Genomic DNA, 22838 nt, shown 5'->3' with positions numbered 1-22838 from the left:
TAGGCTTCGCCCACAGGTCATTTGCTAGAAGTTGGGTCTCCAATATAATGGTTTTGGGAGCAATGAGGCCAGTAAGAGGTGAGATCTCAGATATGATTAGGTCAGGGGTTACCATCCTTATGATTAAATTAATGTCTTCCTGGATTAATTCTCTCAAGATTGCATTAGGTCTCCCAGGAGTGAGTTAGATTTTATAGAACTGGATTGTCACAAGAGTTGTTAAAAACAGCTTAGCCTCCTCTTCTGTTTTTCAAAAAAAATTTATTTTTATTAATATATATTTGCAGTACATAGTGACTATATTCATTGTGTGGAGTTGGTGTGTGTACATGATACATCTTAATTCTTTCTATGTTCCCTTCCCCTTTTCTCCTCTCTCCCTCCCTCCATCTCTTGGTTTTTCTCTTACCCAAGTGTTTTTTCTGTGTAAACCTGTTACTCCTTCTACTTTTCCATTATATAGTGACATAGCACAGACCCACCTTCAGAAGCAGATGCTGGAACCATGCTTTTCAATTTCCACACATCTAAAACTGTGAGCCAAAATAAAACTCTTGATAATGTATCTAGCCTCTGGTGTTTAATTATAGCAACACAAGATGGACTAAGGCAGTACCTTTGAAGAGTTATCATTTGAACATATGTACTGGGTATATTTCTGAACTCTTATTTTGTTAGTCTTTATGGTTTTGGGTGGTGCTGGGGATTGAACCCAGGACCTACCACTAAGCTACATATCTCTCTCCCATCGATAATGTTGTTTTGTTTTGTTTTTCCTCCCTTCTGTACCTTAACATGGTCAACCTTTCTTTTGGGTTCTTTTTTCTTCCCCTAATTTTATTTTATTTTTTTTAGTACCTGTACATAATCTTAATTCTTTTTTGTCATTCCCCTCTCATTTGTGTCTTTAATTTCTTTATCACAGTGTTTTGCCTTTTTTTTTAGGTTTCAGTATACTGTTTTATAGTTAAGTTTATTCCTAAGTATCCTTTTTGAACAATGTTGTATTCTTTTTACAGTTCTGGGGTTCAAACTCTTCCTTGCATATGCTAGGCAAGCACTATACTACAAAGCTACATCCCCAGCGCTCAATTGTTTTCTTTCTTTGTTTTACCTCCTTCCTCCCCTCCCTCCCTTCTTCCTTCCCTCTCTCCTTCCTCTTTTTTATCCCCCTTCCTTTGGGGGGGGGGTTACTGGAGATTGAACCCAGGGCCTTCACACTAAGCTACATCCCCAACCCTATTCATTCATTCATGGGTTCTTGCTAAGTCATTAAGTTGCCTAGGCTGGGCTGAAACTTGGCAGTTATCCTGCCTCTACCCTATAGAGGACTGGAATTATACCTGGTTCTCATATGGTTCCTTAATTTCCTGTTTGTATCATTCATTGTTTGTGTTTAGGCAAACATTCATTGTTTGTGTTTAGGAATGAAGCTGATTTTATTGAGTTGGTTTTGTATCCTGCAACTTTGTTGAATTTCTTTGAATGGATTTCTCTAAAACAGAAATAGTTTTACTTCTTCCTTTTTAATTTGGAAGATGTTCATTTCTTTTCTTGACAAATTATTCAGACTAGGACTTTTACTACTATGTGAAACTATATTAAGTATGATGTTAAGGGCAAGTTTTTTATATAGTACATCTTTCACTATGTTAAGGTAGCTTCTTCCATTTCTGTCTTGCTGAATGGTTTTATCATGAAAGAGTGTTGAATTTTGTCCCAGGCTTTTTCTGCATCAGTTGAGATAAGCATGTGGTTTTGTTATTTCACCTCTTAATGTGGTGTATTATGTTGATCAATTTTTATGTGTTAAATCATGAGTTAATTTTTTTAAATATGGTGTGCATTCAGGGTCCAGCTCTCTTCTTTTATTTGAGGTAGGGTCTCACTATGTAGTTCAGGCAGGCGTTGAACTTACGTAGCCTAGTCTGGCCTCGAACTTGTGATCCTCTTGCTTCAGCCTCCAGGCATGTGCCACCACCCCCAGCTATCAACTGTTAGTGTTATTTCTGGTCAGCTACAATATTAAACAGTTGCTATTGATAACTTTTCCAGAAGTACATTGGATAAAATGCTATTTACAGTAAGTTCTGAGTCAGATAAGGCATGCTATGAAAATAGAAGTTTTCTTGTATAGTTGGTAAAATGTTCAGATAATGACAGTTCCTCAGATATGATGCTTTTGGGGTAAAGGGAGCTTCATACTCCTTTCCCATTCAGTGGATGCAAGACTACCTGTTGCTGTAGCTGTCATGCCTGATAGTTTATTGATTTTCAGATATCACCAACCACATTTTTGGGAAGAAGCGAATGGATATAGGTCACATTAAAATACTACAAAGCTCATTGTCATTACTGAGACTTAACTGTTTATTCTGAATTAGAGCACTTCAGAGTATTGGAGTCCTTTTGTTAATTTCCCAAGTTTTGAAAATACTGATTTTGACAATATTGATGTGCTGGTGTTCCTATTAGTTTGAGGGCTGGATTTTCAGATATCCTTATCTCACTGTTCTGGAAGTACATCCTCCATCTTTTTTCTTCTTCTTACAATTTACCAAACTTAAAAGTTGCCTTTAAAAGATAGTTTTTTAAAAATGTTTTTTAAACATTTTTTAAAATTAAAAATTTGGAAGTTGATGAAATAGAAGATTTGAACCCAACAGAAGGTAGGTATGTCATTTCAAATGATTGATACCTAAGAATTTTTTTCCATGCTCTGGTTTAGACTTAATGTGAATTTGAACCTAATTCGTACTTTTTTAATTGGAAGAATATTTTATATAATTAATACATTATGTAACTAGGATTAATGTAAGTAATAGTTATACAATACTAAAAGAAAAATATTAGTCTTTTCTAGAAACTGGAACTTTAAGAACCAAGATGGTTTGGTTTCCATTTTTCTTTTTTTTTTTTTTTTTTTTTTGGTTTTTTGGTTTTTCTCCTGTACCATGAACCGAGCTCACAACCTTGCACTTGCCAGGCAGGCGCTTTGCCGCTGAGCTAAATCCCCAGCCCCTGGTTTCCACTTTTTATTCCCTCTTTCTTTTTGTTGCTTCATTTAGTCAAACATACTTTATTTTCAGTGATAATCTGTTTCTGCAAACATAAATTATAGTGAAGTAGTAGAAGATCTTGATTCATGATTATAGAAATTGAGAGGCTGAGTAGGTTGAAAGAAGTACTTACTGGTTGTAAGGACCTGAAGCATGGAAAAGATATTGTTGGTGATTATAAATGTTTTACTGAATGCATTGTTATATTGATGCCCCTCAGCATTTCTCTGATACAATAATAAACTTTGTAAAATCCAAGAGATGTTAAAAGTATAGCTTTTGCAATCTTCCATAGTAGTTGTTGCCAGTAAGGTTGTTAGGAGCATTTGAGTGTTATTTTTCAGCTTCACAAATTGGAAGCTAGAATCACTTTGTATTCCTTTATTGGTCTATGTTGATTATAGTTGCAGAGCTCAAACTACTGATTCTAATTTTGTCTTAGCCTTTTCTTTTTTAACTTTCTCAAGTGAAACACAGAAGAGTAATAAAATGGGAAGAGTGATTATTTCAGTGACATTTCCTTTTTGGTAATGTTTTATTGACAAATTATTAAATAAATCTAGTTATCAAATTACTTATAACTAAATTATATGTAAACAATTAAGACTCTTTAGAAATAAATGTCTGAGTAGTGACAAATACTTTTGTTTTAAAGCTGGCCATTTAAAAGGAATGTACTATACGTGGTGATTTGGAAGTTATACTTCAAGTAGGGAGAGAGAATTACCTTTGCATTTGGCAAATTTGAAATAGTCAAACAGCAGATTTTCACCTTTCTGAACAATTTGCCCCATACAAGCACCTCTTTCATTGTAGAATCTCCCTGTCCATGGAACTGAAAGAGTGCAGTGAGTTTTATAATCTGAAACACTGGCTTAAGAGTCACAGGAAACAGCTAAGGTGATGATGGCCCAGTCAGGAGTTGGTCATGCTTTTAATGTAATTGATATTTGCTGGTCAAGAGAAATAACACCCACAGAACTTGTTAGCTCATTCCCTAATATTCTAGTTCTCAAAATAAAAATGTACTCTTCAGCCATTATGAAAGTACTTTGATACACTTTTCTTAAATTACACATAGAAGATATACTAGAAACAGGGAAATTAGCCTGGGGGTGGTAGCGCATGCTCGTATCCCAGCACTTGGGAGGCTGAGGCAGGAGGATCATGAGTTCAAGTTACCAGCCTAGATTACAGTAAAAAGACCCTGTCTCAAATAAGAAAGAAAGAGGGAAGGAAGGAGGGAAGAAGGAAGGAAGGGAGGGAGAGTGGGAGGGAGGGAGGGAAGAAGGAAGGAAGGGAGGGAGGAAGGAAGGAAGGAAGGAAGGAAGGAAGGAAGGAAGGAAGGAAAGAAGGAAGGAAGGAAGGAGGAAAAATTAGGAATCAATTGATATTTTCTTGGGGGAGAGATAGAGAATTCCTTATTACAGGAAATGTGCATAATTACTTCATTCCTCTTGTTTCAAAAAGCCTTTTTTCGCTTATATTTTAATTCCGGAGGATATAATTACTCTTCTTAATATTTCTTTCTCATTTATTCTAGGATGTTTTAATTGTGTATACATGGGGGATTGGTATCTATGGGGTTTTTTCCCCAGGATTGCAGAGGACACCAAGATCTGTGGATGCCCAAGTTTCTTATATAAAGGGATGTAGTATTTGCATATAACCTGTACACATCCCCTTGTGTATGATTTGTACTTTATTTTTTATTTTTTTTATTTTTCTTTTTCCAGTACCAGGAATCAAACTCATGATGTCACGCTTGCCAGGCAGGCACTGTGCCTCTGAGCTAAATCCCTATTCCCTGATTTTTACTTTAAATTGTCTTTTGTTGCTTATAGCTACTGCAGTGTAAATGTTATAAAAATAATTTTAGTACTATAATTTGGGGAAATAACAAGAAAAAATTACAGTACAGTTTTTTCCTGAATATTTTTGACTCATGGATGGTTGAATCCATGGATGTAGAACCCAAACATACTGAAGGCTGACTGTTTATTGCAGGTTTTTATCAGATCCCGTTTCTCTGTATCTTTCAAACTGTCACTGTTTTTTTTTTTTTGGCTATTCAAATAGGTATAGAGTGATATCTCATTGTGGTCTTAATTTGTATTTTTCTAATGGCTAATGATATCCAGCATCTTTTTATGTGCTTCGTTGCCATGTGCCTATCTTATTTGTGTTTTTAGGTCACTTTATAATTAATTTTTTTGATTACTATTATTTTACTGTAAGTTTTGAGAGGTCATTATATTGTCTAGGTACTCGTCCTTTGTCAGATAAATGGTTTAGAAACATTTTTTTTCAATCTGTAGCTGGTGTTTTTGTGTTCTTAGTGTCTTTTGCACAGCAGAAGTTTTAAATTTTGGTGAAATACTCATTTTGTCAAATTTTTTCTTTTATGAATTATGCTTTTGATATCACATTTAAGAACACTTCACCCAACCTAGGTCCTGAAGATTTTCTTGCTTCCAAAAGTTTTACAGTTTTAATTTTTACATTTAACTCTGATCCCATGGGTAATTTTTTATGTGAAGTGTGAGGTGTAGGTTGAGGTTTATTTGTTTGTGTGAATTTGTTGTAGTTACCATTTTGATTGAATTGCTTTTGCATTTTGTTAATGAGTTGACTCCATTTGTGTGAGAATTCTAATTTATTTTACTTTTTTGTGTTTCTTTTCTGCTATTACTACATGATCTAGACTACTGTTGATATAAGTAAGTCATAAGATCTGGGAGAGAACTCCTGCTTCATTCTTTTTTGAAGTAGGAGTAGTGTTAGTCTCATATTTTTATTCTTTTCAAAATTGTTTTTACAGATGGGGAAGATAGCTCAGCAGCACAACATCTGCCTGGCAAGTGCAAGGTCCTGATTTTGATTCTCAGTACCAAAAGAAAAAAGTTACAAAATTGTTTTTACTATTCTATATCAGTTTTATAATACTTCCTACAAAAAATTTTCAGGGGGCTGGGGATTTAGCTCAGCGGCAAAGCGCCTGCCTGGCAAGCGCAAGGTCGTGAGTTCGGTTCCCGGTACCGGAAAAAAAACAAACAAACAAAAAAAAAAAAAAAAAAAAAAAAAAATTTTCAGGATTTTGATGATAGTTACATTAAACCCATCTATCAATTTGGAGACTTTTGAAATCTTTATTATATTGAGTCCTCCAACATGGCTATGTCTCTTCCATTTATTTATTTAGATCTTCTTTGATATTTTCATCAACATTTTATAGTTTTTAGTATAGAGGTACAATATGTGTTTTGTTAGGTTTATACTTGTTTTCATTGTTTGTTTTGCAGTTGCAGTGGGATTATATTTTAAATTTAACTCCACATACTTATTCATAATGTATACAAATGAGACTGAATTTTATATGTTCATGTATCCTGTGACTTTGTTAAACTCACTTGTTTGTTCAAGGAGTGTTCTGTGGATTACTTGGGATTTTCTACATATACATATCACATGCAAATACTAGAATAATAGAATAGTTTTATGTCTTTCTGTGTCTCGCTCCCCTTCACTACATTGCATTGGCTTGGACTCCCAGCATTATGTTAAGTGGTAAGAACAGACATCCTTCCTTGCTTTGTTCCTGATTTCGGGGAGGGGCATCCAGGCTTTATACATTAAAAATATTATCTGTAGGTGAGCCCCCCTTTGGCCAATGCTGTTTTTTCATGTTTAGAAAAGTCCCTTTTATTTCTGGACTTTGAGAATTTTTATCATGGATGGTAAGTTTTGTCAAATGTAACATTTTCTTCCTCTTCATTTTAGAAGTCATGGGAATTTTCTTCCTTATTCTGTTACTACTGTGGATAACACTGATCAGTTGTTGAATTAACCTTGGATGAACCTTGTTGCAACTTGGAAATAAAACCGGTTGGGTCACTTTATGCATTTCTTTTATGTATTGCTGAATTCTAGTTTCTTATATTTTATTAAGGATTTTTGTGTCCATATTCATGAGGGATATTACTTTGTAGTTTTCTGTTTTTATGCCTTTGTCTGTTTTTTCCATCAAGAGAATACTGGCCCCATAAAATTAGTTGAGAATTATTTTCTTTTACTTTCTACAACACTGTAAGCAGCACTAACTTTTTCTTTAAAGTTTTGGTAGAATTCTCCAGTTGTACCATCTGAATCTGAAGATTCTGTTAGAGGAGTTTAAAAATTATGAATTGTAATTTTAAAATAGTTACAGAGCTATTTAAATTTTTTTATACTGATTAAATTCTACTACTTGGTCCTTTTTGAAGCATTTGTCCATTTTGTGTGTCAAATTATTGAACTTATATGTAAGTTGTTTGTAATATTTTGATGTCTGCCCGTTCTAAGTGGTGTCTTATGATCCATTCTTAATGTTGGCAATTTATGTGTTTTTCTCTGTTAATCTTGCTAGAAGCTTATCAGATTATTGATCTTTCAGATAACTAGCTTTTTATTCCCTATTGATTTTGTTTTTCTTTTTGGGGGGATGATGGAAGGTTTTTAATTTTATTGGTTTTTCTGTGTAATTTCCTTGCTTCTGTTTGCTGTAGCTTTTTTGGCTCTTTGGCTGAGTTTTGATTGGAGGGGATTGGACTATTGGCTTGAGGCATTTTCTATTTTCTCTGTGTATATGTAGTGCTATAAATTTCCCTCCCAGCACTGCTTTAGCTGTGACATATTGTATTTTACTTTTTGTTTAACTCAGTGTGTCTTTTGGTTTCTCTTCCTCTGGGTTTCTTAGAAGCATATTGTTTAGTTTTGCGTGTTTGGAGATTTTATTGTTACCTTTTTTGTTGTTGATTTCTACTTTATTTCTGTTGTCCTCAGAGAAAATACTTTGACAATTTCAGATCTTTAAATTTGTTCAGATTTGTTTTGTGGTCCAGGATATAGTCTGTCTTGGTAAATGTTCAGTAGGCATTTGAAAAAATAATATGTGTTCTGCTGTCATTGGTAGAATGTTCTATAAATATTTATTAGATCTTATTGATAGATGTTACTGTTATATTCTGCTGTATTCTTGCTAATGGTTTCTTAGATATATCATTTATTGAGGAGTCTTGCATTTTCTTACTGAAATTGTACTAGGGTTTACCTACAGTTTTTGCTGCATATATTTTAACAGCTTTGTTGATTAGTATATTCACACTTGTGTCATGTTTGTGGATTCTGTTTCATCATTATGTAATGTCTTCCCTCCTTATTCCTGCTAATTTTCTTTGATATGAGGTCTTCTTTATTGATATTAATACAGTTACTCCTCTTTCTGTTGTTTCCATCATATAACTTTTCTGTCCTACTTTCTCGCTCGCTCTATTGCATTTGAGGAATAGTTCGTTCATTTGTTTTTTGAGACACAGTCTTGCTCTATACTTTAGGCGAGCCTTGAACTCACTATATGGCCCAGGCTGGCTTCAGACTCAACAGTCCTGCCTCAGCTTTGCAAGGGCTGGAATTACAGGCATGCGCCACCACACCTGATGAGGGATTGCTTTTATAGTTTTGTAATATTGTTTTACTTTGTTTATTGACATGAAGTTATGAAAGCTCAATTCCAACTGTGAATATTATTCATTTGAAATGCTATTTCTTTTTTTATTACTATTTTGTTTATTCCATATTCATTTACCTACTTCCTACTTACATTCAGAAACCCGAAATATTTATAATTCTTCCTAGTTTTGTTTCTTTTATATATTGTCTTTAAGGGAGAAGTTTTATGGAATTTAAACTTTGAATGTCTAAAAATGTTTTTGGCTATTTATATGAATGTTAATGAATGTTAATTTTCTCAGTATAAAACATGAATGTTAATTTTCTCAGTATAAAAGTCTATGTTTCAAATATTTTTTATCAGATTTTTTGCAGGGAGGGGTACTGGGAATCTAACTCAGGACATTGCGCTTGCTAGGCAGGCATTTATGCCACTGAGCGATACATCCCAAGCCTTCAGATCTTTGAAGTTACAGCGTTTATTGTCTTTTAACATATGGTAGTGATAATAGTCTGATTTTTATAGACAGTTTCTCCCCTCATATCTCAGGTTAAAAATTCAGAAGCAAAGGTTATCCTTAAGTTTTCTATCTTCTTTTTATTTTATTAAGAAGAAGAAGAATACTGTTAGAATCAGGTTGAGTTTAATGATAGTTAAAATGAAAGTTGTTTTGTTTTTTTTTAAAAATGAAGCCTCCTATGCTTCCCAAAAATCTTGTTTGGAAAAAAAAAAAAGGAATGGCCTGCCACAGTTAATTTTTCCTGTTGTCATTCTGCAGAGTTTTCAAATACTTGCATTGAGGAATAACATCCACCTTCCTAAGATGGCAGATCTCTCTCTATTTTGGCTACATTTAAGTTTATATATTTTGAATTGGAATTTGACTTTCTGAAAAAATTGTTTATTAAGTCTTCTCAATGGAACAGTTCAAAATAAAGCTCTTTTTGCGAGGAAATTTGTAATTTTAGATGATGACCTATGTATCTGTTTTATACCTACAATTCTTATCCTGATGTTTCAAAATACCAAGCTGTTTTCTACCTAAATAATAAGTTTAATTAAAAACATATAATAAATTACTTTAAAACTATATTGTATCCTCCACTACCTGTTTATTTAGTGAAAAAAAATTTTTTTTAAACTTAGATTTTGTGTGGACAGTAATGACCTCACGTTTCCGATTGCCTGCTGGCAGAACCTACAATGTACGAGCATCAGAGTTGGCCAGAGACAGACAGCATACAGAGGTGGTTTGCAACATTCTTCTTCTGGATAACACTGTCCAAGCTTTCAAAGTTAATGTAAGTACTTTATCTCCTCCTCCACATCTTCTCATTGTCATCATCATCATCATCATCTCTGGTTATTATTCTGAATTTATATATTAAGACTAGAGCCATTAAATTATGGCCAGTTAGAAATGCCTTATTCAATTAAAGTCTTCGATGCAGATTTGTATTAGATACATGTGTCACTGGCTAGAGTGGGTCCTTACTTTACTGACATGGAAACTAAAGTGACAGTGTAAATTTACAGGAAAAAGCCCTAATTGGGAAGTCTGAGAAAAGATAGGGAAAGGACTCCAATTTGAGTATTAGCCAGACAGGGCATACATACACTGAGGATCAGACTTGGAACCAAATTTTTTTTTTTTTTTTTTTGGATTTTTCTCCGGTACCAGGAACCGAACTCACGACCTTGCGCTTGCCAAGCAGGCGCTTTTGCCGCTGAGCTAAATCCCCAGCCCCCAGACTTGGAACCGAATTTAAGGATTAGCTGAGGTGGCTGAGGTCTGGTCAATCATTATCTAGTTTCCTACCTCAGACTGAATCCTTATGACTGGAGGGAAAATTAATTTTCCATGGGAGGAATCCTCCTGACTTGAGGGGCAGTTGTATGAGTTTCTTCCTGAATCCAAAGTCATAATGAATGTCCCTGTAAATCTTTCTATCTTGGTGTCTTCAGTCTTGAAGGGTAATGAATTTAGGCCTAATGAATTTGTTTTGGCAACTTTTAGGCAGACACTCCCTGAGTGACTAATGCGTATGTGCAGAGCCAGAAGGATTTGCCTCAGTTCTACAAAATGAAGGCCAAGCTTTGTTCTGTTTTCAGCTACTTATTTTAACCTATATGTAAGTCCAAGAGTTACGATTTTTAGCAAAAACTACTTTTTAAGTCTCTGCCTCAAAAGAAGATGAACAACAGGTTAAGGGCACAGGAGTAGATCCTTTGTCCCTATGGTGGTCTCTGACTATGTCATAACTATGTTACATGTTTTTATTCAAACTAGGTCTTTAAAAAAGTGTTGTGTATTTGGATACTGTTGACAAACCAGCCCTGCATTATGGTTAGTAGAGCAGGTAAATAGTTACGTGAGTGGTTTTTATAAATGTTGCTTCAGGTTACCTGAAAGGAATTTGTTCTCCTAAATAATTTATACATTTCCATTTTAATCTGACTTGCACCTGTAAAGCTTTTGCTATACAAGGATAAATGACACCAGTGATCTTATCTAAGTATTGTCTGAAACATTTATTCAACAGATACTGTACATTCTGTTTGTCTGGCTTCATTTGCTCATTGTTACTTGTGAGTTTTACCCATGTGACGTATTAATAGTATTTCCTTTTCTTTGCAGAATATAGCACAGTTTATACATTAACTTAATTTTTGTTTACTTGTTCAGCCACTATTGGTATATGTCTGGGTTGTTTTGACTTTGGGCACTCATAGGGTTGCTGTGAATATCCACAAGGAAGTACCCCTATCCCCTTTTTATTTTTAACATTTGAAACCTATAGAAAGTGAAAAAATAGTATAATGGATACCCATATATCCTTTACCCAGATTGGCATGGTATTAACTTTTATGCATTTGTTTTATGTTACTTTCTATATGGTTTCGTATGTTTTTTTTTTTGTGACCTTTCTGAGAGTAGTAGACTTTACCTATGAGTACTTTAGCATCCTAAGAATCTCCTAAATTATTAGTACAATAACATTATCACATCCCCAAATTTGAAAATTAATGGAAAGAACAGTATCTAAATCATGTGTTTTGTATTGTAATACTGGGAAGTTTCTATACTGGAATCTTTAAGTAATATAAAATACTAAAGCTTTTACCTATCAGTTGCTTTTTTTACCCCCTCCAGTACTAGGGGTTGAATCCAGGGCCTTCACACTGATTTACATCCACAGCCTCTTTTTTATTTTTAACTTGAGACTATATTGCTCACTGAGCTTGAATTTATTTATTTATTTATTTATTTATTTATTTATTTTTGTCTTTTTTTGGTTTTTCTCCGGTACCGGGAACTGAACTCACGACCTTGCACTTGCCAGGCAGGCGCTTTGCCGCTGAGCTAAATCCCCAGCCCCGTCAGGCATATGCTGTTGTGCTCCATTTATTTACCATTTCTTAAACGTAACTTTTTTAGTGTATTATGATATAGCAGGATCAGTAATTTATCCTTTTTTATCTCAAATTCTAAGCCATTTTATACTGGAAAAGGGGTTGCAGAGTAAAGGAAGTTACATTAGTAAAATACCTTTGAGGACATTTTTTTTGTTTGGTTTTTTGGTTTTTTTCCGGTACCTGGAATCAAACTCACGACCTTGCGCTTGCTAGGCAGGTGCTGTGCCGCTGAGCTAAATCCCCAGCCCCAAGGAAATTATTTAACAGATACAACAATTGTGCTTTTTGAAAATGTTCAACTTTTAGCTTCTTTGGATTGTCTTTATCTATTAGTAGATAACTGGAGTATAGGTTGTCCAGCAGAAATAATCTGAAATGAGGGGGATTATGTTTCAAAAAGACTTCTGAAGAATAGAAACTCATGTATTAGATAATTGATATAAAAATAAGCCTTTTTTCCTCATTAGACTCATTAGAATTCTTTTGGGGGGCATAACTCTTGTTTTAAATTCATATTAGTTAATAATTTAGTTTTCATATTAATTTGCAGTTATTTGAAAATATTGTAAAAGGATTTGCTTCATTTCCCATCTATCGTATTTTTTACTTAACTGCCAGTTCCAATAGAGATGATTATATTGCTAGAATGGCAAGTACTGTGGTGCTAGAACTGTTCTCTGCTATTATCTCAGGTAATCAAAAAACTTAGAGGAACAATATTTGTGAGAAGTTGCCTGTGGACATGTAGGAAGACATTTATGTCTCTGAATATTTGGATCTAAGTCATTCAAACCGAGAGTTGCTTTGTACTTCTGTGTAAATTGTGCATATTTTAATCTATGTGCAAAGCTTCCCAGTTATGCACCTTATAATTTTGCATTGGTATGTGGCAACCAGCAAATTCATTGGGGATTTGAGAGTCTGGTCTTGATTTTCTCATGCTCATTTAGTACCAGTAAGTCTCAGAGATCTTCATTGTGAGCTGCTGCCAATTCACCAGCATCTCTCTATTCACTCAGTTTTTGAAAATGACCAAGCAGTGATTTAAAACATCAACCATAGGAGTCATTGCTTTTCTAAAAGAATTTTGCACCACAGTTGAACATGTTTTTAAATACTTTAAAATATATAGTACCCCTACTGTATAGATTGATTTCTTTAACCTTTGAAGATTTTTGGCTTTACTTTTACTTTGGTATAATGGGTTAACAGTAACTTGTATGACAAGTTAGGACCAGAGAGAACCCTACCCTATTTGAGTTACTACTATTATTACATAAGAAATTGCTTCAAAACTTAGTGGCAGCCATTTAATATCCTCAAGGATTCACACAGAGAGAGATGGCTTTTATCTCTTCCATTACATGTTAATTAGGCTTCAGCTGGAAGAGTTAACATTTGAAGGCTTATTCATTCCTATGTCTGATACCTAAAACTTCAGCTGGAGCTAAAATGTTTATATCATGCATGGCCTTTCTATACCTTACATTTCTTCATAATGCATTGCATAGCTGGTTTCCAGGGCTGAACATTATCAGAGAGGGAGACAGGATGTAGCTGTATTGCCTTTTTTCAGCTGAACTTGGAAGTAATGTGTTACGGTTTATGTCTGTGTGTCCCCTCCAAAGCCTCATGCGAGCATGGGGCAGGCTATTAGAGTTGAATGATTGTGGGTGTGAGAGCTACACCCGCCCTGGGGTGCATAGTTTGCATATGTAAGGGAGAGGAAAAGAGTGCTTGAGGATTTTCCTCCCCCATTCCGCCCTGGTGTGTGGTTGTTGCGGAGCAGTGCTCTGCCGTCCTGAGCCGTTGCCATGTGCCACTCTGCCTTATAATCTGCCAAGTACAGACTGAAACTTCCATGAACTGTAAGCAAAATAAACCTTTCCCTCCTTAATTTTGGGCATCAGGTATTTTGTTCCAGCAGCGAGAAAAAAGTAACCAAGACATCATGCAATGTTACTTTTACCATATTGTTTGTTAAGGCTATCACAGAATCACATTCAGAGTTAAGGTAAATAGCTTGTCTCTTAATGTGGAGGATCATGTGGGGTCAGAAATACTACTGTGGACTTACTGGGGAGATGCTGCCTTTCAGTATGGCCAGCTAGTGGAGGCATCCATTTTGTCCTGACCTGTCCACATAATTGGACCTGTCTGTGTTCTACCTCCATTATAATGATTTGTCTTTTTCTTTCTTTTTCTTTCTTTCTTTGCTTCCTTCCTTCCTTCCTTCGTTCCTTCCTTCTTGCCTTCTTGCCTTTTTTCCTTCCTTCCTTTCTTCCTTCCTTCCTTCCTTCCTTTTTGGTACTGGGAATCGAACTCAGGACCTTGCACTTGTCAGGCAGGCACTTGTGCCTTTAAGCTATGTTCCCAGCCCTCCGTTATAATTAGAATTTTCCTTCCAGAGCTGTGTTTTACTTGTTTGCTGTATGTGTTGCTTGGATTATTTATTGAGGTGTGTTATACTTATAAAAATATGTATGTATACATATACATATATTTTAAAATTTGACTTATTTTATATGTATATGCATGTGTGAGTAATGACACATATATACATGCATAATTCTACCTGGAAAAACTGAAAAAATACTCAAAATTTATGATAGTTTATTCAACATACATTATTCAGTGTACAATTCAGAGAAATTTCATACATTGAAGTATTTCAAGAATGAGAACAGAGTTTACGGATTGAGGATTTTTATTTTTATCTGTATTACATTTTTCTTTAGCTTACTTTTTAGAAATAAAATTATTAAAAATATACTAAGTAGTTCCTTTCTTCTGTGTCTCTATATACTGAATAAAGGATAACTGATATGTATAGTTTTTTGATGATGCCAGTACTTTAGTTGTTAGTAAATGATACAGTAAAGTTCAACTATTTTTTCTTGAAATACTCAATTACTATATATTCCACTAAAGTGAAAGCTTGAATTGATGCATATTTTGACTGGCTGAAGCTTTTTTTTTTAAAAATCTGTTTAAGTGACAGTTAATCAAATCAGTAGTCCAAACAGAATTGAAAAGGTTGGGGTGACAAGTAGATGGATATTGGCATGGTAAGCTAAGGAAGTATGAGGATAATAGATTTAATCAGATGAAACATTCACCTGCAGTTACTCTGCTGTCATATTTTTAAAGGTGGATAGAACTTTCGAGATTTTTTTTTTCGTTCTTCTTTGGCTTTGCTTAGTAGATGAAAAAATAGGTTTAGCATCATTAAGTTACTTGAAAGTAACCTAAATTGTGTGTGTGTGTGTGTGTGTGTGTGTGTGTGTGTGTGTGTGTGTGGTCTGACAGGACTCTTACTTCAGACTACAGTATTATTTTGTTAAGTGTTGGTTAGTGTTTATTAAGTGATATTTTAGTCCTACTTAAGTTTGATATGTTACTCTTTTAAAATATCTTTTATACACATTAGTTAGATTTCCTCAAAAGTTTTCTTAAATATTCATTACTTGTGTACATAGATTTAAAAAGTTAAACAGTTCTACAAATCTTACAACAAAGATCCTTGCCCTATTTCTCCTTAGAAATGACCAGTATTTATCTATTTATTATTTATAACCATAGCTCTAACAAATGTGCTCATATTCTTTTTCAGTCTCAGATTTATTTCTTTGGAGATCATTTGGACCTCTATTTTGTAGAAAAAAATCAACTTGTGGACCTTCCTAACACTGCTAGCTTTATTGTAGGTTGCTTCTGACTTGCAATTAAGTTGATTACTACTTACATTATTTTTCATTTTCCAAAATTATGTTAATGTAGTCTCTGATTGGTACCTTCATTGTTATTTTAGTATGTCTTAAGCAAACATTTGTGTTTTGTCTGCTTAGTTTAACCTTGACATCTATCAAATGGATTTTCAACAACCTGTACTTTAGAGGATTTATTAAATATCAAAAATTTTTGAATAAAATCAGATGTTTAATGGAAAGTCATTTTAGTACAAAATGATTTAATAATTTTATCGCATTTTATATATTAAAAGTCCAACTTTTGGACCAGGGATATAGCTAAGTGGCACAAGTGCTTGCCTGGCAAGCACAAGGTCCTAAGTTCAATTCCTGGTACCAAAAAAAAAAGTCCAACTTTTTAAAATTTCAATTTTAATTTGATTTTTAAAAATTTTCTAGTAGTACATATTTGCCATACATATTTGCCATACATAGTATTCATCATAGGAAATTTATACCTGTACATAATATGTCTTAAATCTTTTCCCATCCCCTCCCTTCAGCCTTTTCCCATCCCCTCCCTTCAGCCTTTTCCCTCCCCTTAACAGAAGCTTTGTTTCCATTTTAATCCTTCCAGTCTTTGTTTTTTAAATCTGCTTTCCTTTCCTTTCCTTCCTTCACCATCTCCTTTGTTCCCCTTCCTATTTGAACATGTTCTTCCTTCTTCCCAATATCTATCCTCCATTTTGTTCCTTGTTTACCCTTAGGGTTTCTCACACAAAAGAAACAATGCAGTATTTAAACTTTTGTGTCTTATTTATTTCACTTAAAATTATGGTCTCAAAGTGCATCCATTTGCCTAAAAATGACTCAATTTTATCTTTTTTTTATGGCAGAATAGAACTGCATTGTATATAAATGCCACATTTTCTTTCTCCATTCATTTATTGATGGGAATACAGGCTGTCTCCAAGATTTAGCTATTATATATTGTGCTGCTAAGACCATAGGTATGCATAAATCTCTGTGGTATGATGCTGTTAACTCTTTCAGGGAGAGGCCTAGAAGGAGAATAGATGGGTCAAATGAAACCTGTAGTTTTAGTTTTTTGAGGAATCTCCATACTGATTTCCATTTTGGTTATACCAGTGAACGCTCCCAAATGGAGAAGAGTTCCTTTTCCCCTGCTGCCTTGCCAACATTTGTTATTGGTTGATTTCTTGATGATAGCCATTCTTTCTGGAGTGAGATGGACTTTCAGGTGTTGTTTTAATTGCATTTCTCAAATGACCCGTTTTTTCATATATTTATTTGCTGTTTGTACTTCTTCATCTAAGAAGTGTTTATTCATTTCAGATGCCCATTTTTGGATGTGGGCTTTAAATTTGGAGGAGTGTGGTTTTTGTTTTTCTTCCTTTTTTTTTTTAGTTCTTTACATATTCTAGATATAAGTCCTTTGTCTGAGAAGTAGCTGGTAAAAATTTTTTCCCATTCTGTGGGTTGTCTCTTCACTTTGTTAGTGGTTTCTTTTGCTGTGCAAAAGCTTTTTAATTTGATGTGAACCCAGATGTTGATTCTTTGTATTATTTCCTGTGCGATCAGGGTTTTGTTCATAAAGTCTTTGCCTACACCTGTGTCTTCAAAAGTTTGACCTATTTTGTCATTCAACAGATTGTTTCTGTTTTTATATTTAGATCTTTGATTCCTTGGTGTGATTTTTCATGGCTAATTGGAGTTCTGTATGCTTCACTTATGTGTATGTCAAATTCTTTTTTTCATACTTGGAAAGTTTTCTCTTATTCCATGAACAGGTGTTTTATTTAAATGTCCTTTATGCTATCTTCTGATGTTTCATTGATTCCAATCAATCTTGTGTTATTATTCTTCTTTGCATTGTCCAGCAATGGTTGAATGATTTTTTTCATGGTCCTTTGCTATTTTTAAGAAGTCTTTCATTTGATGATCACTAACCATAACCTTATGTTCTAGCTCTAATAGTGTATCTTACATTGGTTGATTCTGCTGCTATACTTTCAATAAAAATTTTGGTGTCTTTGATGTCTGTTTGAATCTGTTTTATGGGATCCAGTTCTTTCCTGTATTGGGCATTCATACTTTCCTAAGCTCCTCTATTTTTTATTTTTAAATCTATATCTACTCTAGATTCACTAACCATGTCCTTCATTATGGTCATCATCTCTTTAATTATCTGTGTAATTATTTCTGTTTTGTTTTTTTCTAGAGACTCATCCATCTACTTTGTTACTACGGCTGCTACCATTTCAAAAAGTTCAGCTTTGTGACTTTTGATTTCTTCCACTTCAGTGCCCCTGGCAAGCTAGAGTCTGGGGTTGCATGTTGCTTCTGTGTTTTATAATTTTCTATTTTGTTGTTGTTTGTTGTCCTCATTGATGTTTGTAAGTTGCTTATGGCAGGTAGCTTTAGTACTAATATTGAGACCTTTTTCAGAAATTACTACTTTTCAAAGATGGCTTCTAGGTGTAACTGGCTCTTGGCCTTTGAGTCTGGCCCAGCATGCTTCCTCTTCTGTTTATTAGCTATGAGAGGCTCCAACCTGCTTAGCCTAGTCCCAGTTCTCTGGTACTGGACTGTAATATTATTTATGCTTCCCAGACAACATAGATATTGGCATATGAGGAAGATCAATTGATCACAGCATTGAAGTAACACAATTAGCAATAACAATAGTATCAGACACATACTGGAAAATGACAAACTGTGATTACTAATACATTCCTACCTTTAACTATGTATAAGATTTATAGTTACATAACAAAATCTAAAACAAATCAGAAAATTATACAGTAAATGTCCACTCAGTAGAACAGTTTTGCCCTAAGGGGAGAAAATTAAAAGAGAAAAGAAGAAAAAAGGGAGAAGAAAATCTAGAGAAACAAAACAAGAAAAGGAGATTAGAAGCAAGGCTGAAGGACAGAGGAAGATTACCCAAACTTCAGGGAACTGGTAAAGAAGACTGGAGGGAGGAAAGAATGAAAATACAAAAACAAGAACAAAACCAAACAAAAAACTGCAAACAGTGCTCACCCTCACAAAGAAACAAAAATAAAGAAGTAGAGAAAAAAAAACTGAACGAACAAAAACTAAAAAAAAAAAAAAGTTTTTCTGCTTTTCTAGCCAGTGGTTATCTTCTGGGATCTACAGTCATGTGACCATGTCCAGTTCAAGGCATGATTCTTCTTGCTGGTACAGAATGGAGATGAGCAGAGCCCAGATCCATACTGGATAATCCCAGCAAGCCTACAATAGGATTAAGACATGGAGTTGCTTCTGGGACTTTCAAATTCACAGAAGTTCAGGCTGAACCTTGATGTCTGGGTGTGGGATTGCGGCTGGAGTCATTTAGCTTATAACACTCTGAGTGTCTCTTATCAGCCTCCCCATGACTCCCTGACCATGGACATCTCCTGTGATTGTCCCTTACCCAGTCACTGTGGCAATTTAACACTGAGATCCCTGAGATGAAGCTCGCCAGTGACTGCTCTGAGTCCCAGGCTCAGTTGGCTCCTCTCTAAAATGGTGTCTGACCAAGCATACTTTCTGGGGTACATGGCAGTCACTTGGACCGGAATCAGTCACCAGCTGTTGTAGTGTACAGCATCCACTGCTCCACTCTAGTGGCACATTTCTCTCCGGAGGCCTCTGGAGTGCCCAGCTTTCAGTGTTCCTCTGTATATTCACTCTTCCTTTCTCATGTCATGAGCCAGGAGCTGGAGAGAAGGTACAGATTGCCCCTTCTTTTTCCCGGCTGTGGTCTGTCTCTCCATTTTCTCTGTAGGCTCCAATTTTACCTTCAGGTTCTTCCTGGGCCCTACGAATCCAACTCTCCTTTTTTCCTTGCCTGTTATTTTCCAGTGTGTGTATTCCAAATCTTGGAAAGGCTAACTTGTTCTGCTTACTACTCTGCCATCTTTCTGGAAGTCTCCCAACTTTGTAGTATGTGATAGGTCTTTAAAATTTTCTTTCTCTAATTTGAAATGTTTTTTACCTCAAGCTATAATCATAATAAGTATGAACAAACTCTCCTTTATCAGTCAGATTTAGAGTTGTACACTATTTAGAGTGACCATATTTCTTGGTTTGTTCATCCTTTTCATGCCTGTTGTGTTTTTATCAGACATACATCATTCTTGGGTATTACATTTGCCATACATCAGTTTGTTGCTGAATATAGCATTTGCTTCTGTAATTATCCAGTGATTTTTATTCATCTTTATTTTGAACATCAGTTCTGTGAATACACACAAGTTGCTCTACCTTTATCTTTGACATTCTTTGGTAAGGGAACAATTCCTACACTTTGTAGGATGCTTAGTATTAAATGAGGATTTTGGTGAAGTGCCTACTTATGTCTCTGACTCATGTTATATGGTTAGAAAGGTTGATTTTCTTCTATTTCCAGATCCAGTTGATCTGTTCTCTAGTTCCAGAAATGTTTTCTGGGAAGCCTGTTAATTTTCAAAAACCACAAAATAATAATCTGCCAGTTGTTTTATGTGTGTATGTAATATTTTTATCCATGTGTTATTATACAGGTACTATTTGCAGAATCCAGTTTTCTAGTAGTACTGACTAAAAATACATATATACAGAAATTATAAGAATGCCAATTTGTTATTTAATAGTAAAGAGGAAGAAATTATTAAGTATTATTCTTTTGAGGAGGTTTTTTTATCCTAGCAGAATAAATTATTCATACATATTATTTAGTAATAATAATTATAGAGTAAGTAGGGGTGATCAAATTTATTACATTAAAAGACACATTGCTACTAATCTCCCTGAAAATACTGTGAATGAAATGTAGAGTAGTGGACAGCAAACTGTGATCCATGGGCAAAATTCAGACAGCTAATTATTATATGGTCAATAGCTAAGAATGGTTTTTAAAGCATTTATTATTTTTGTGTTTTTTGCTTTCAAAGAGAATGTACAATAGAGGCTATTTTTGTCCCTCAAAACCTAAAAAATATTTACTCCTTGGACAGACATGGTGGCACATGCCTGTAACCCCAGCACTGTGGAGGCTGAGGCAGGAGGATCACTACAGATTTGAGGCCAGCCTGTGCTACGTAGTGAGTTCAAGACCAGCCTGAACTACACAGCAAACCCTGTCTCAAAAGACAAAAAATGTAATCTTTGATATTTTATGGAACAGCTTTGCTGACCTCTATTGTAGCACCTCTGGATTTTCATTTCCCTCCAAATAGTACTGCGTTTTATTGTATGCAGGTAAATTGCCACTGCCTAGATTGATAAAACCAAATGAATGGCTCAGATCTTGCTTTGTCTTTTACTCTATGTATTCCTCATCTAAACTTTTACTCTATGTGTTCCTTCTTTCTCAGATAAATGTGATTTCTTCTTTGAGAAAGGACATATGACAAAGCTATCTTTCTCTACTAGAACTTGCAAACAAGCTTTCAGTATTCATTGGAAAGGTTTTGGTGACCATAGAAAGACATATATAGTCATTATCACATAAGGAATCTACATGACACTCACTACTGCCCCAGTGCCTGTCCTATTCCCCTAGATCTGTGGTGGGGAACATATTGCATATGTGCCACAACTGGCCATTTGTTATCATTGAAAGCTCTAAAAGATTCACCATAACTGCTCTAGATTATTCTCTGTCCTGAGTGTCCTGTGCCCAGTCAAGCCCCTTGCTCAGAGGTTGGTGCTGGTCGGTGCTCTCTGCTGATTACAATACTACAAAGAGGAAATTGCTTCTCATGTTCGTACTTGTTCAGAATGTTTATTCCTAACTCATATAGTTCAGTATATATATATTAGAAATTCAGCTTTTTCTTGAGAGCAGCATCCAGTTAGCCTTAATTAAGTTTTGCTCTTATTATTTCACATTCTTTTCATTCATTAGACTTAAAGTAATTATGCTTGCAAATATTTAAAACTTGCATATGTTTGTGTATTGCATATACGTGTATAGCAAAACCTTCATCCTAAAACTCTAGTTTATTCTTCTTTCAGAATGTAGCATAGTAATGTATCTTCCTCTTATTTTTCTTAATAATATTTTATGACTGTTTTCAGCAGCTATTTAAATTCTATGCATAATATTAACATATCAGTTTGTTTAGCTTGAAAAAAGAAAAGCAACAGCTGTTATATATGAGGAATTCGTAATGCTATTATGACAAACTTTTTTTAATGTGTGCACATTTCCTTTTGATGCTTCCTTTGATTTGTTTATGATAAACTTCAGAGCTTATAATTTTGACTGTTTCTTTTGCAGTTAAATTTTTTTTCATGTAACAGAAATCTGGAGGTAGATAGGCACTTACTACAATGAATAGGTACTTGATTTTAACTCTGAGCTAATTTATAACTTGGATTCACTACAGATTTGTCTTTTTGCAGTACAGAGGATCAAACCCATGGCCTTGCACATGCTAGGCAACCTAACTACCACTGAGCTACACACCCAGCCCACCACTATATGGTATTTTGACATCACTTATTTTGAATCACTATGAAACTATTTGCTTTTCTTTTTGTCAACAGTACTTCATGTGGAAAGTCGTCTACTTCTGCAAAGAATTATGTATATCTGGCCCTATGTAGGTATCACAAATAAATTCTGGTATGCCTACTTGTATCTGGTCCTAGATTTTAAGATAGCTAGATATTGCAGAAAGATACCTTAGCCATATAATAATGTCAAGATTGAGACTTTAACCATTCTGTGACCAAAAATACAGGAAGCTTTATGGTATAGGGAGACAGCATAGGAAAATAAAATAGCGGGGGCCTTGGCTTCTGAAAGATTAGATTTGTGTCCTGGTCTGCTACATAGTTGAATTGTGATACTATTTTATTTACCTGACCTTTTGGTCTCAATTCCCTTGTAAAAATAATGTCCTCTATTGTATTAGGGTTATCAGGATTAAGTGAGTGTGTATCAGGTACCCAACAGAGATTCTACTAGGTACTCTAGACATAGAACTTCCCTTCTGGCCCTTTTCCTTTTTCTTGTTTCTTCTCCTCTTGCTTTAATTATCCAGAATTAATCAAAATGCAGAGATTAATGTTCAACAAAACACATTTAAGTTCTAGCAGTAATTGCAGATTTAACATATAAAATCACCATGGGTTTGATAATTTGCTAGAAAAGCCTCTTGAGCC

General features: G+C 34.7%; 1 protein-coding gene across 4 annotated transcripts in view; it reads left to right on the top strand.

The window, feature by feature from the left end:
- The window catches only part of Ptpn4 (protein tyrosine phosphatase, non-receptor type 4 (megakaryocyte)), a 177972-nt gene that overhangs the window by 27986 nt on the left and 127148 nt on the right, over positions 1-22838 (top strand). For all 4 annotated transcript variants that reach the window (XM_005397664.2, XM_013521059.1, XM_013521058.1 and 1 more), the window contains exon 2: positions 9694-9848. In XM_005397664.2, coding sequence (XP_005397721.1) covers positions 9711-9848 — 138 coding nt within the window. In that variant the 5' untranslated portion in view covers positions 9694-9710. The remainder of the gene's footprint in view (positions 1-9693; positions 9849-22838) is intronic.

This window comes from Chinchilla lanigera, unplaced genomic scaffold, assembly GCF_000276665.1.
Source record: "Chinchilla lanigera isolate Chin_1 unplaced genomic scaffold, ChiLan1.0 scaffold00058, whole genome shotgun sequence".
Lineage (NCBI taxonomy): Eukaryota > Metazoa > Chordata > Mammalia > Rodentia > Chinchillidae > Chinchilla > Chinchilla lanigera.
Note: the sequence above shows the minus strand (reverse complement) of the source record. Positions and strands in the feature narration are given on the sequence as shown.